At 41.2% G+C, this 15,756-nt stretch overlaps 1 protein-coding gene across 1 annotated transcript in view; it reads left to right on the forward strand.

The window, feature by feature from the left end:
• The first annotated feature begins 6,480 nt into the window (after positions 1–6,480).
• Hprt1 (hypoxanthine phosphoribosyltransferase 1) overlaps positions 6,481–15,756 on the forward strand; it is a 39,244-nt gene continuing 29,968 nt past the window's right edge. Inside the window, exon 1 of the mRNA XM_059250259.1 lies at positions 6,481–6,672. Within this exon, the coding sequence (XP_059106242.1) occupies positions 6,622–6,672 (51 nt within the window). The 5' untranslated portion in view covers positions 6,481–6,621. The remainder of the gene's footprint in view (positions 6,673–15,756) is intronic.

Consider the following 15,756-nt stretch of genomic DNA (forward strand, 5'->3'; position numbering starts at 1 on the left):
CCACCATAGGTAGTGGGCTTCAAAAAGCCAGCTCATGCACCAGGGATGGATCCTGATCTCACTGCCAGGGGGACCCTCAAGCAGATCAAGCTACACAACTGTCTCACTTATGTACAGGACCTAGTTTGGGCTCCACAACTGTCGGTCCAAAGTTCATGAGTTCCCACTAGTTTGGTTTGCGTGTCTCTGTAGATTTCCCCATCATGATCTTGATGCCTCTTGCTCATAGAATCCCTCTTCCCTCTCTTCGACTGGACTCCTGGAGCTTGGCCTGGTGCTTGGCTGTGGATCTCTACATCTGCTTCCATAAGTTACTGGATGAAGGCTCTATGATGACAGTTAGGGTATTCACTAATCTGATTACTGGGGTAAGCCAGTTCAGGCACCCTCTCCACTATTGCTAGGAGTCTAAGCTGGGGTCATCCTTGTGGATTCCTGGGAACTTCCCTAGCACCCGGTTTCTCCCCATCCCCATAGAGTCTCCCTCTATCATGATATCACCTTCATAAATGTAACACGAATCTTAAACGGTCTTATTAATAAAAAAATGGGATCCAGGTATTGGGGTAAATTCTAAAAGATCAGAGAGACAGAACAATCCACAGCTAACCTCACCTTGCCAACTTCTCAGCCGGTCCTGTTTCCTCAAACTGGAAGCCTCTGAGTCCTCCCCCCAATGGATCTCAGCTGAACTGCTGCTATAAGCTTAAAAGCTTAAAAGCTTCTAGTTTCTGGTTTTCACACCTTATATACCTTTCTGCTTCCTGCCATCATTTCCTGGGATTAAAGGTGTGTGTCACCATGCCTGGCTGTTTCCAGTGTGGCCTTGAACTCATAGAGATCTGGATGGATCGCTGCCTCTGGAATGCTAGGATTTCTTTCTTTCTTCAGAGATTTAAAGTTCTTGTCATACAGGTCTTTCACTTGCTTAGAGTTACCCTAAGGTATTTTATATTATTTGTGGCTATTGTAAAGGGTGATGTTTCTCTGATTTCTTTCTTAGCCCATTTATCATTTGTATATAGGAGAGCTACTGATTTTTTTGAGTTAATCTTGTATCCTGCCACATTACTGAAGGTGTTTATCTGCTGTAGAAGTTCCCTGGTAGAATTTTTGGGGTCACATATGTATATTATCATATCACCTGCAAATAGTGAAAGTTTGACTTCTTCCTTTCCAATTTGTATCCCCTTGACCTCCTTTTGTTGTCTTATTGCTCTAGCTAGGACTTAGTTCGAGTACTATATTGAAAAGATATGGGGAGAGTGGACAGCCTTGTCTTGTTCCTGATTTTATTGGAATCTCTTTGACTTTCTCTCCATTTAATTTGATGTTGGCTGTTGGCTTGCTGTAAATTGCCTTTATTATGTTTACGTATATTCCTTGTATTCCTGATCTTTCCAAGACTTTTATCATGAAGGGGTGTTGGATTTTGTCAAAGGCTTTTTCAGCATCTAATGAGATGATCATGTGATTTTTCTTTGTTTGTTTATATGGTGTATTACATCGACAGACTTTCATATGTTGAACCATCCTTGCATCTCTGGGATGAAGCCTACTAGGTCACGGTGGATAATTTTTTTGATGTGTTCTTAGATTTGGTTTGCCAGTATTTTATTGAGTATTTTTGCATCAATGTTCATGAGGGAGATTGGTCTGTAATTCTCTTTCTTTGTTGCATCTTTGTGTGGTTTGGGTATCAGGCTAACTGTAGCCTCATAAAAAGTTTGGTAATGTTCCTTCTGTTTCTATTGTGTGGAATAATTTGAAGAGTATTGGTATTAGCTCTTTGAAATTCTGGTAGAATTCTGCACCGAAACCATCTGGTCCTGGGCTTTTTTTGGTTGGGAGATTTTAATGACTGCTTCTATTTCATTAGGGATAATAAGTCTATTTAAATTGTTTATCTGGTCTTGATTTAATTTTGGTATGTGGTACCTATCCAGAAAATTGTCCATTTCTTTTACATTTTCCAATTTTGTGGAGTACAGGTTTTTAAAGTATGACCTGATAATTCTCTGGATTTCCTCAATGTCTGTTGTTATGTCTCCCTTTTCGTTTCTGATTTTGTTAATTTAGATGTTCTCTCTTTGCCTTTTAGTTAGTTTGGATAAGGGCTTGTCTATCTTGTTGATTTTCTCAAAGAACCAATTCTTTATTTCATCGATTCTTTGTATTGTTCTCTTTGTTTCTATTTTTTTGATTTCAGCTCTCACTTTGATAATTTCCTGGCCTCTATTTTTCCTGGGAGACTTTGCTTCTTCTTGTTCTAGAGCTTTCAAGTGTGCTGGTAAGTCACTAGTGTGAGATTTCCCCAACTTCTTTATGTGGGCATTTAGAGCTATGAAATTTCCTTTTAGCACTGCTTTCATAGTGTCCCACAAGTTTGGGTATGTAGTACATTCATTTTCATTGAATTCTGGGAAGTCTTTAAGTTCTTTATTTCTTCCTGGACCCATTGGCGATTCAGTTGAGTATTATTCATTTTCCATGAGATTCTAGGCTTTCTGTAATTTTTGTTGTTGTTGAAATCCAACTTTAAGTCATGGTGATCCAATAAAATACAGGAGGTTATTCCAATTTTTTTGTATCTGTTGAGATTTGCTTTGTGACGAAGTATGTGTTCGATTTTAGAGAAGGTTCCCTGGGGTGCTGAGAAGAAGGTATATTCTTCTGAGTTAGGGTGGAATGTTCTGTAGATATCTATTAAGTCCATTTGAGTTATTTTAATGTCTGTTAGTTCCCTTATTTCTCTTAAGTTTCTGTCTGGCAGACCTGTCCATTGGTGAGAGGGGGGTGTTGAATTCTCCCACTACTAGTGTGTGGGGTTTGATGTGGGATTTAAGCATTAGTAATGTTTCTTTTACAAATGTAGGTGCCCTTGTATTTGGGGCATAAATGTTCAGAATTGAGACTTCATCTTGGTGGATTTTCCCTGTGATGAATAAGTAATGTCCTTCCTGATCTCTTTTGATTGATTTTAGTTTGAAGTCTATTTTATTAGATATTAGGATAGCTACACCAGCTTGCTTCTTAAGTCCATTTGATTGGAAAGTCTTTTCCCAGCCTTTTACTCTGAGGTAGTGTCTGTCTTTGAAGTTCAGGTGTGTTTCTTGTATGCAGCAGAAGGATGGATACTGTTTTTGTTTCCATTCTATCAACCTGTATCTTTTTATAAGCGAATTGAGTCCATTGATATTAAGGGATATTAGTGACCAGTGATTGTTAATTCCTGGTATCTTTTGGTGGTAGTGTGTGTGTATTTCCCTTCTTTGGGATTTGCTGCTGTGGTGTTATCTATTGCCCATGTTTTTGTGGGTGCATCTGACTTCCTCAGGTTGGAGTTTTCCTTCTAGTACTTTCTGTAAGGCTGGATTTGTGGATAGGCATTGTTTAAATCTGGTTTTATCTTGGAATGTCTTGTTCACTCCATCTATGGTGATTGAAAATTTTGCTGGGTATAATATTCTGGGCTGGCATCTGTGGTGTCTTAGTGTCTGCATTACATCTGTCTAGGACCTTCTTCTGGCTTTCAGGGTCTCCATTGAGAAGTTGGGTGTTATTCTGATGGGTCTGCCTTTATAAGTCACTTGGCCTTTTTCCTTTGCTGCTCTTAATATACTTTCTTTATTCTGTACGTTTAGTGGTTTAATTATTATGTGGAGAGGGGACTTTTTGGGGGCGTCTAGTCTATTTGGTGTTCTCTAGGCTTCCTGTATCTTCATTGGTATTTCCTCCTTTAAGTTGGATAAGTTTTCTTCTATGATTTTATTGAATATTTTTTCTGTGCCTTTGAGTTGCTATTCTTCTTCTATCCCTATTATTCTTAGGCTTGGCCTTTTCATGGTGTCTCGGATTTCCTGGACATTTTGTGTTATGACTTTTTTTGGCTTTAGTGTTTTTTTTTTTTTTTGACTGACAAATCTCAGCTAGTGTATCTTGAACATCTACTATGTGGAAAGTCTTATACCAAGTACTTTATTAAATACTTTTTACATTTTCCATACTAACCTTTCAGAGCAGAAATTATTGTTCTAGTTTTAATTCTATTGCTTCACCATTTAGTTTGGAGATGCACTCTCACCAAGGCTGGCCTAAAACTCCTGGGCTGATCTTCCTACCTCCACCTCAGAGTAGCTAGGCCTATAGACACAAGTCAGCATGCACAGCTTATTTACATTTTGACAATCTTAAATGTCCATTTGTGTGTATGTATTGTATATGCATGGGGGAGGGTGCCCTCACCCGTGCATGTGTGTATGAATGAGGTGAGGCCGGAGATTGATGAGTGGCATCTTCCTCTATTGCCCTCCGCATTATTTTTTTCAGAGAGAATCTCTCACTGAATCAAAAGCTCACCATTTCAGGTAGGTTGGCAGCCGGCCAGCAAGCCTGTAGCTCTGCCTGCCTCTCTTCCACCAGGGCTGGGCTTATAGACAGACCCGGTGCCAGGCTTTCACATGGGTGTTGGTGACCCAAACTTAGACCCTTGTGCTTGCACAGCAAACTCGACACCCCCTGAGCCATCTTGTCAGCCATTTATTTTTAGAAGAAATAGACTTCGGTTCTGAGAAGTACAATGACTTGCCCACTTTCACAAATCGACCTTCACATCTGTCATTTCGGTATCCTTGCTAACAGCGAGGCCCCTGACTATATGTAGAGCACTGTGACAGGTGCTAGAAATATGAAAATGGGGCTATCGGGAGCAGCCTTAGGGAAGCAACTGCTGCCTGCACTTGAAAGTAAATAGAGGCAGATTTTGTTGTCTGATTCCACACCGGGAAGTCAGCTGCCTATAATCCCCGTACTCGGGCGATGGAGACGAGACGAATAGGGGCTCCAGGCCATACTCTGCTACATAGTAAGTTTGTGGCCAGCCTGGGCTATTAGGACGGCCTGTCTCAAAAACAAACTATTTAATAAACAAACAAAATATAAAACAAATTCCATGTAAGAAACTAGGGAGACAAAAATAAATGTCAGTAACAGCCACAGTTCCCATACATCATTGTATGTTATATGTATGCCCACACAAATGGATGTGTAATCCTTTCATTCCCTCAAAGATTCTGATTATGTACTGTTAATATGTTCATTTTACTTATTTACTTGTTCATTCCTTCTTTATTGTGGTGTAGAAGATTGAATGTGAGCCGGGCGGTGGTGGCGCACGCCTTTAATCCCAGCACTCGGGAGGCAGAGCCAGGCGGATCTCTGTGAGTTCAAGGCCAGCCTGGACTACCAAGTGAGTTCCAGGAAAGGAACGCAAAGCTACACAGAGAAACCCTGTCTCAAAAAAAAAACAAAAAAACAAAACAAAAAAAAAAAAAAAAGAAGATTGAATGTGCCGGGCGGTGGTGGCACACGCCTTTAATCCCAGCACTTGGGAGGCAGAGCCAGGCAGATCTCTGTGAGTTCGAGGCCAGCCTGGGCTACCAAGCGAGTTCCAGGAAAGGCGCAAAGCTACACAGAGAAACCCTGTCTCGAAAAAAAAAAAAAAATTGAATGTAAGAGCCTACTATATTCCAGACTCTTGGACTTTTTTTCAACCATTAGTCAGTTGTTTTTTTAGTCAGGGGCTCACTTTGTAACCCAGGCTGGTCTAGAAGTCACAATTGCAATTCTCCTATCTCTGCCTCCACAGTGCTGGAATTACAAGCATGTGTCACCACACCTGGCTAAAATTCAGTATGGAAGGAATGACAACACCTTACTTGGTAACGTATGAACCTCTATCAGCATTTCTTGCCTTTGTGTGTTCGTATTGCAGTCATGTGCAGGTGTGCTCGCCTGTTCAGGAGCTTGAGGAGGTCAGACGTTGAGGGCAAGATATCTTTCTCAATCTCTATTCCACCTTATCAAATTTTATTTTGAAACAATTTCTTACTAAATTGCCCAGGTGGGTCGAATATATGATCCTCTTTTCTTGGTAGCTGGGCATATAACCCTTTGTACCATACCCAGCTTAAAATGCTCATTTCATGTAAAGGTAAAAAGCGGTTTGGGGTCGATTTTACAAGGTTACCAAGCAGTTTTTTTCCTCTTGTATTTGTACCTTGATCGGGCTCTTCTGGGGTTGTAGGTCTCAATTCTTAAAACTAAGGTAAGATTTTTGAAAGAACTGCTCCTAAATTAGGAAAATGGAAGCCAGCCACCATGTAGGTCTTGGGAAGGGGGACACCTGGCTTGAGGAAGCACGTGGTGAATGGAACCTGAAGGGCTATCCATCAGCTTAAGCGTCATGAGGGGAAAAATGCGGACTGAGGTAGGTCTGATTACTTGGGAGTCCTCTGGGATACTGAAAGCGGGCTGGAGGTTGCGGTAGGAGCAGCCCCGGATTTTCCCAGCAGGAAATTCCCACGGCCACCTGGCCTAAAGAGGCAGCAGCGGCGGCCGGTGGAGGCGCGCGGAACACGCAGCCACGCCGCTGGGGGCGGGGCCTGGGCGGGCCGAAGGGGCGGGCCTGGGGGCGGGGCTTGGCCGGCGGCGGCTGTGAGCGGTTGCTGGGGCGGCGGCGAAGAGCGTTGGGCTTACCTCACGGCTTTCCCGTGTCGTAACGCCTCCTCTGCCGGCTTCCTCCTCGCACCGCTGTCCGCTCGCGAGCCCACCGATTCCGACATGGCGACCTGCGACCCTAGCGTTACGGCGACCCGCAGTCCCAGCGTCGTGGTGAGCCCCGGGACACTTCAGCAGAGCCGGAGAGCCGGGCCCACGAGGCTGGCTGCATAATGACGCCGGTCGGGGCCCTGAGGCGCTGAGGCGGGCTCTGGGCGGTGGGGCCGCGGAAGCCCGGGCACGGGGGCGGGCGGTCCCAGCTTCCTGGAATCTGGCCGGCTGACCCTAGGGGGCGGCGGGCAGGCTGGAATGGCGGGGTTCGGGGGTGGGCTGCCTCTCCAGTGAGCCCCGAGAGGGCTGACTGCGTGTGGGCCAGCGTGGTGGAAATGGCGTTGGGCTTGACATGTGCGGCCAGAGGGCATGAGGCGGGGAGAGGCGGGAGCGACTTCCAGAAGGATCCGGCACGGGGAGGGCAGGGGAGCTCTCTTGGGAAAGACGCCGCTCTGGAAGTTTGGGGCTTGGCGGCCAGGGAGAGCTTCGGAGCACCTCAGGAAGGAGCTGCGGCATCCGTAGACGACAGCATGGGAGGGCACGTTCAGGACTGGGCTTTGCCTCGAATTCTGCAGATGTCATAATTCATATTTGTGGAATGCGCAGTTGCTCCATTGAATCTGCGCTGCGGCCCTGCTCGTGAAAAATCACGCCTAGTTTCCACCTGAGGAGACTAGTGAAAAGGCAGCTCATTTTTCCAAGGCCCAGAATAATGAGTTTTGGATGTAGACACGTTTGACTCCATAGCCCATGCCCTTGATGCTGCTAGGAATTTAAAAAAAAAAAATACGGATTTAGTCGTTAGGCAAAAGGACTTTTCCCCCACAGTCGGCCCCTGATATTTTGCCTCTTCTCCCATTGGCTCTATTCTTTGTAACCCGCCAAGCTGCTCCCCGACCCTACCCCACTCCACAACCTTGCTTGCTAAAATAACTTAAAGCTCCTGCCTCTGATTAAATGCTTTAGCCTGCTTTATTGTGGTTATTGCCCCTGCTACTCGTTAAATGTCATATCATGCTTTATTAATATCATTGTTGTAAATTAGCAGTTACCTGGTTACTTGTTGATTGTCTCCCCCACTTATACAAACTTTATTTATTTTGCTATTTTCAGGAAAGGTCTTACTATGTAGCTCTGGCTGGTCTGGAATTGGCAGTGTGAACCACCAGGCTAGCATTGAACTTGTGACAGCCCTCCTGACTCTTGCCTCCCAAGTGCTGCACCACCATGCCCTTCTGGTTTTTTTTTTTCCCATGCTAGGATTTGAACCCACAGCTTTGTTCCTGCTAGGTGATCTCTCTACCACTGGGTCAACAGCTTTGACCCTTAAACAAGCGTTATAAGGGCAGGAGTAACCACTGTAGCTTTTAGCATATAGCACAATGCCTGGTTTGTGGGGAGTTTTCATAAATAGTTTGTTGAGTGAATTAATAACCATTTGAGCCCTAAAAAATGCTGTCTCATAATCGTATTAGACACTGTGGCTTAAGGCAGAAACACTGTGTTCTTGATGACCTGGGATCCTGCTTGTTTAGAATATGTTCTGTGTGGCCTTCAGTGTCTTCACCTAGGCTCAAGCTTTTTTTGTAGACAATTTCTTGCTGTGTAGCCCTTGATGCCTTAAGTAGACCAGGCCTTTAACTTACAGCCGTCTTCTTGCCCCTGCCTCAGTGTGGGGATTACAGACAAGCATGTGCCGTCATCTGGCTTTAAATTTCTTACATCTGAGGTGCTGGCTGCTGGTGGTGTTGAAAGGACTAGAAGATAGTTTATGCAAATAAGCAACCATTTCACAGTCCCTGGGTAGGAAGAGTAATAATAGCCATCATTGTGTTTACATACATAGTTCTAATTAGTTTTCAAAATAACCCTGTAACAATGGTATGTTCACATTATCAGACATAAATCACACAATTATTAAGGGGAGAGAGAGCCTCCCCCCCCCAATTAATTACTAAGCCATAGTTTAGATCAGCACCAGAAGAAAGGATAAATTTTAGAAGGTGGAACTCTGCCTCAAACCTAGGTCTGTCTCTGGAGCCTATGCAAGTAAATACTACCATAAGATACATTAAATGCTCACCAAATGGCTGTTATTTTTATTCAGTTACTGACTTCTACAGATGCTTTTAAGTTTTGAGATATGGTTCTTGTTCAATGTAGAGTTAATTAGTTCTTACTGTTAGAAGTGGCTATTTTTAGTTTTGTTTGAACATCAAGAAATTCACTGTATTTTTAGTTTGCAAATTCCTGTTCCTTTTTTTTAAGTTTCCTTCCCCTTAATTGTCTGCATGTTAGGAATAACAAACACTTAAATAGTGCTTACTATGTGCTAGTTGCTATTCCAAGCCCCTTAACTGGCTTGATTTTTTAAAATTTCTGTTTTTTTTTTTTCTGTGTATGGCTGTTTGGCCTGCATGTATGTATGTGCACCACATGCTTGCCCTGTGCCTGTGGAGTCTAGAAGAATTTATCGGATCCTGAAGAACGGGTGTTACAGGTGACTGTGAGCTGTCATAGGGGTGCTGGGAATTGAACCTGGGTCTTCTGGAAGAGCAGCAAGCACTCTTAACCTCTGAGCCATCCTCTAGCCCCTACCTGACTTAATCTTAAAAAAAAAAATCAATAATCCTTGAGTTAAGTAACTTGGCCTAAATCATTCAGTGCTAATACATTTGAACCTGTTATCTGGCCCCAGATTCTACCCTTAACCAGTAAATTTAAGTTAGGATCTATAGTAGATGTTTATAAGATGCTTTCTCTGTCTTAGGCATTGACAAATGTTTTTGCAGACTTTATTAAATGTCAACACCCTAAAGTTACATAATATGTACCCTGTTGTGTAGATGAATACTGACATGACTGTGGTGACACAGGTAGACAATATAACCGTATGCTAGATCACCTTCATGAAATTGGCCCCTAGATGTGCCCGATAGATAGAAAATATGCTGCTTGTAACTTCGTTTAAGATAAAGCTTCTGGCTCTTTGCAAATTAGTTCGAAACATTAGGTATGTTTCATATAGCATATCCTTGAATTTCAAAATGACCCAGATAAAAGTATAATATACTAACTGACCTTTTACCTTGCTAAATGATTTTTTTATTTATGCTTTTTGAGACAAAAGCTCACTCTGTAGCTTACAGTGACCTGAAATTCACTATGTAGCCCAGGCTGGCCTTAAAGTCCTCCTGCTTTAGCCTTCCACGTTCTAGGGTTACAGGCTGGTCTCTCAACTCCCAGTCCTCCTACCTTATCCTCCAGAGTGTGAGTATTAGAGATAGACATATTTCACCATGCCTGGTATGCGAGGGAGGAGGAGAGAGAGAGAGAGAGAGAGAGAGAGAGAGAGAGAGAGAGAGAGAGAGAGAGAGAGAGGAGAGGAGAATTTTGGTGATCTAACTCAGGGTCTTACATGTGGTAAGCATATGTTTTACGACTGAGATATACCTCTATCTATCTGCTACTTTTTTCATTTGTTATGATTTATTTATTTCTATTTTATGTGTATAAGTGTTGTGCCTGCATGTATGTATGTATGTATGCATGATTAGCATGCCTGTGAAGGTCAGAAGAGGGCATTTGATCACCTAGAACTGGAGTTACAGCCTCTATGTGGGTGCTGGGAACCCAAATTCAGGCCCTCTGCAAGAGCAACAATTACACTTAAACACTGAGCCATCTTCCCAGCCCACTTTTCCCCCCAGAATTGGTTAAAATATGGTGGGTTTTTTTTTTTGCCTATCACTATTTTATTTTTATTCATTCATTCATTCATTCATTCATTTATTTATTTATTTATTTATTGGTTTTTCGAGACAGGGTTTCTCTGTGTAGTTTTGCACCTTTCCTGGAACTCGCTTTGTAGATCAGGCTGGCCTCGAACTCACAGAGATCCGCCTGCCTCTGCCTCCCAAGTGCTGGGATTAAAGGTGTGTGCCACCACCGCCTGGCCCCTATCACTATTTTATTGTTATTAACAATGTTTAAAATAACATTCATTTATAAGTAAGACCAAAGTTAACTATTTATGATCACCAAAAAATGGGAACAGTTCCTCTTAGATGTTTCTTTCTGTAACTTTTGTACTGTGTTACCTATATATCCATCTTAATTAGTTTGTATCCTGGTTATTATAGCAGGTGGGAAAAAAACTAATCATATCAGAAAAAAAGATGCCTTACAGTTTTATTATTGTTGTTTTGAGTTGGGTTCTTTATTGGGGGATTGGTTTATTTTAGTTTGAGACAGATTTTCTTTATATAGGCCAGGCTGATCTAAAACTTGGAATTCTTCAGTCTGTAAGTGTTGGGGTTATAGGCAAGTACTGCCATGCCCAGCTCTTGTGGGTTTTATTTTATTTTTTTATTTTGAACTCTTTTAGATGTAAGAGGGAAAAAGCCAGCTAAGTTATTTTATTATTACAATTACTAACTGTCATGAATTGAATTTTCATTTTCTTTATTTTTGTGCAGAGTTGATAAATCAGACACCTTTACAGGTTTTATAAATTCCATCCATTTTCTTTTTTAAAATTTTCACTTTCAGCCAGGCGGTGGTGGTGCACACCTTTAATCCCAGCACTCAGGAGGCAGAGGCAGGCAGATCTCTGTGAGTTCAAGGCTAGCCTAGTCTACATAGTGAGTTCCAGGACAGCCAGGGCTATGTAGAAAGACCTTGTCTCAAAACAAAACAAAACAAAAATAAAATGAAAGTGAAAAAAATTTTTGTTGTTGTTTTGTTTTGCTTTTGTTTTCCAAGACAGTGTTTCTCTGTGTAGCTTTGTCCTTCCAAGTGCTGGGATTAAAGTGTGCCATGTGTCACTACACTTGGCAAATTTCCACTTTTTAAAAATTGAAATAAGGGGGCTGGAGAGATGGCTCAGCAGTTAAGAGCACTGGCTGCTCATCCAGAGGTCCTCAGTTCAATTCTCAGCAACAATATGGTGGCTCACAACCATCTGTAATGAGATCTGGTGCCCTCTTCTGGCCTGCCGGCATACATGTAGGCAGAACATTGTATACATAATAAATAAATCTTAAAAAATTGAAATAAAGTTGTATCACTTTCCTCTTCCCTTTTCTCCCTCCAGCCCCTCCCATTTGCCCTCCCTAGAATCCCTCCAATGCTCCCACTCTCAAGCTGATAGCCTCTTTTTCTTTATTATTGTTACATACATATATGTATGTATCTCTGCGTACACATACATATTCTTGTTTGTGTGTAAATGGTTTCAAGGTTGATTGCTTGGCACTGAACAACCAATAAGGGGGCTCTTTTCCTGCGAGCAGCTTATTCTTCTCCCAGCAGTTATTAGTTACCTGTAGTTCTTTGTCTAGGGGTGGGACCCAGAGACATTTCTCAAACTTGGAATCCTCCTACCTTAGTCTCCTGAGTGCTAGGATTATAGGCATGTACTACCATGCCTAGCTCTTACAGTTTTTATTTTTATTTTTTGTTTGACTTTTGAGATAGCATCTCATTATATAGCCCTGGCTGTCCAGGACTCTCTATGTAGACCAGGTTGGCCTCGGCCTCAATGGAAATTCACCTTCCTCTGCCTTCCAAGTGCTGAGATTAAAGGAATGCAGTGCCACACCTGTTTTCTTGTAGTCTTTAAAGATATTTTAAATTTTATTTATTTATTTATGTGTGTGTGTCTGTCTCTATGTATGTATGTATGTGTGTGTGTGTGTGCGCGCATGCATGCCACTGTGTATGTGGAAGTCAGAGGACAGCTTGCCATAGTTGATTCTTTACCTCCATCATGTGAATCCTGAGGATCAAACTCAGATCAGGTTTGGCAGAAATTGCTTTTATCCAACATGCCATCTCAGCAGCCCTTAAATACTATCTTTTAAGAGATGGGATCTGACTGTGTTGCCCAGGCTAGCCCTGACTTTACTTTCCATGTAGGTAGGACTATAGGCACATCACCCCATACCCAGTGGAATGTTTTTTATTCTTCCATATTTAATTAGTCAATGATCCATGTCATTTTTCTCCCCCATAGTAAAGGAATGCTAAAAATGTGTTTGTAAAGTCTTTCTGTAATTTTATGTTATGTGGATTCACTAACGTTGATAGATCACATAAAAGTGTTAATTACTACCAATAATAGTAATATTGAGACTCAGTTGTTATTTTCCTGTTTGGGACTTCCAAATTACTAGTATTTAAATAATTGCTGCTAATATGAATTCAGACACTGTAAATTGTTGTGAAACTACCTTCTGGTTTTTTTTGTCCAGAGTGAACATACCTATTATTCCAGTATGTACATTAGTAAAAAAAAATATGGTGTTAACTCATGTCCTTATAGATATGGTAGTTACAGGACCTATTTGCTTATAGTGGTTATAATATATTCCTGGGCTGAATAGTCTATCTTATAGCTTTAACACTTGGAAGGGAAATAAACAATATATGTATTTGTAGGATTGATAAAAAAATTGGAAGATGAACATAGTACTAGTTTAAGTTGTTTTCACATTTAGGAATATCTATCAAATTATTATTGTGGTTTAATCATATCTAGAGGTAATATAAATTATTTCAAGATAGCATATCATCTGCTTTAATGTGTTTTATAATCATAGCACTTGGGAAGCAAAGGCAGGAGGATGGGTTCAGTCATTCTCAGCTACATAATGAGTTCAAAGCCAGCCTGGGCTGTGCACCTGCCTCCAAAAAGAAAACTATTGCGAATTAAGTCTTGTATAATAATAAGCTAGGTGTAGTGGAACTAGTAATCAACATGTCCAAACTCTAGAATGGACAGAAATTGCTAGATGTGGCCTCTACATATGTGCACCTGCGTTCACACAAGCATACACCCACATGAATACAAACACATGAGTATCTCAAATGATAGGCATTGTAAGACTTTTTATTTTTGCCTTTTGGGGAGGAATTGTATCAAATGGTCTCAGGAAACTGGATATGATGGCTCATACCTGTAAACTTCATCATTTCAGAAGCTAAGGAAGATTGCCCTAGGACTGTGGATAGCTTGGGCTGTGTCAGGAGATTCAGACTAGCCTGGACTACAGAGCCGAGATCATCTAGAATCATCAAAAACAAAATTTTTACTCTTAAAATAACAAAATATAAATATTATCAAAAGAACAAAATAAAAATTCTCTGACATATAAATCTGTTTTTATTAGAAATCAAAACTTTTGTATTAGAAACCAGTTTGGTGTGTTGACAGAAATAGGAATCCTATTTTGGAGTAATTTCTGCTGATCTGTTTGGGTTCTTAGAATACATGACTGGGAATAGGATATGTTGGTGTACACCTGTAATCTCAGCACTCAGGGAGCAGAGGCAGGAGGATCATAGCAAGTTTGAGGCAGCCTGATCCATATATCTAGTTCCAGGACAGCTGGAGTTATATAGCAAGACCCTGTCGCAAACACATAAAAAGACTGGGATGCTTGGCAGAGTTCACATTGAATTTGTCTTTGAAACAAACAATCCTTGAAGTTCTTAGGTTACCTGTAAAACCTGTAACCAGGCACTGAGCCAGTAGTCTGACGGATCCTGGGTGTGCTATGGTTTAAATTTATGCCAGAAACGGGGTGAGTGGGTGGAGGGGGTGATTATGGAAGCCTCAAGGAAGTCATTGTGGTATTCTAATCTTGATTCTAAGGTACTTTAAAAATCACCCAACTTCATTTTTGTCAAATTACAGTGCATACATTCTGATGAGCCTGGTAGAAATGTTTATTATATTGTCTGATAAAATTGAGCAGTCTGTTATCCTTTCCCAAAACATGAACTAAATTTTGCTTTATAAAACTTACAAAAATATTTTCTTGTAAAATACTCTTTGAATGATTCCCTTTTTTTTCCTTTTTTGGATTTTTGAGACAGGATTTCTCTGTGTAGTTTTGGTGCCTGTCCTAGAACTCATTCTGTAGACCAGGCTGGCCTCGAACTCACAGAGATCCACCTGGCTCTGCCTCCCAAGTGCTGGGATTAAAGGTGTGCGCCACCACCGCCTGGCTTTGAATGATCCTTTTTATGATACAAGTGTCCAATTGCCATTTTTGTTAGTAAATGTGTTCTAATGTTAAGTATTAAGTGAATATTAAACAGATACATTAGCTCCTCCTATTCTTTTAGAAATTGCCATAATGTTTCACAAACATTTTTTCTGTTTATGAAAAAATACATGTGTTTTAGGAATAAATCAAAATTTACCTATGCATGCTGCAGACCTGAAAATAAAATTCTACCAAAGGCTGAACTCAAAATAGACCTTTTGGGACTAAAAACAAAAAAGAGAGAGAGACTACACAAGCCTTATTTTTTCTTCTGGGAGGAACTTCAGAATATATCTGAATTCTGAGCCGAGTGTTCACAGTCCCGGCCGGCACTTGGGAAGTAGAGAGAAGGATCAGAGTTTGAAACCAGCATGAGCCTATATGGTGTGATTCTGTCTCAAAAACAATAGCAAGTGAATTCTGCAAAGAATGTAAATTGATGTATTTTCAACTTTTTTCCCAAGTGAAACCACTTGTTGCCAAAGCAACCAATGCAATGTTAACTGAAAGAGAAAGCAGGGATTAACTGATATGAGATTTAGTTATTATTTGACCAATATTCCCTGAAAACTGCCAGAGCTTATACAACCAGGTTTTCTTGTAGTCTAGTTGGTTTGGAGGATTTGGGGGTTAGGGGCAAGAGCTCGCTATGTAGGCCACCTTGGCCTCTAACTTGTCATAATCCTCATGCCTTTGTCTCCCAAGTGCTGGCATTAGAGGTGTGTGCCACCATGTGCAGATTGATGTTGTAGTTCCTATGACACCATTCTAGGTACTGCCAACTTCTTAGATGGAGTTTGAAAGTTTTGAATATCATGTAAGAATGAATATTATAAGTCTTCCTTCTTGGCTTATTTCTCTGAATAAGTTTTGTTTATTAGATTAACTTACGATCTTTTAAAGTTTTCCTGTAGTTTTTTGGTTTGTTTTTGTTTTTTGTTTTTGTTTTTAGTGTAAAGAGGGCTGGAGATGTAACTCAGTTGATAGAGTGCTTGCTTGGTATGCATGAAGCCCTGGGTTTGACATAACACCACATAAACTGAGTGTGATAGCACATGCTTGTAGTCTGAACACTAAGGAGGGAGAAGCAGAA

This window comes from Peromyscus eremicus, chromosome X, assembly GCF_949786415.1.
Source record: "Peromyscus eremicus chromosome X, PerEre_H2_v1, whole genome shotgun sequence".
Classification (NCBI taxonomy): domain Eukaryota; kingdom Metazoa; phylum Chordata; class Mammalia; order Rodentia; family Cricetidae; genus Peromyscus; species Peromyscus eremicus.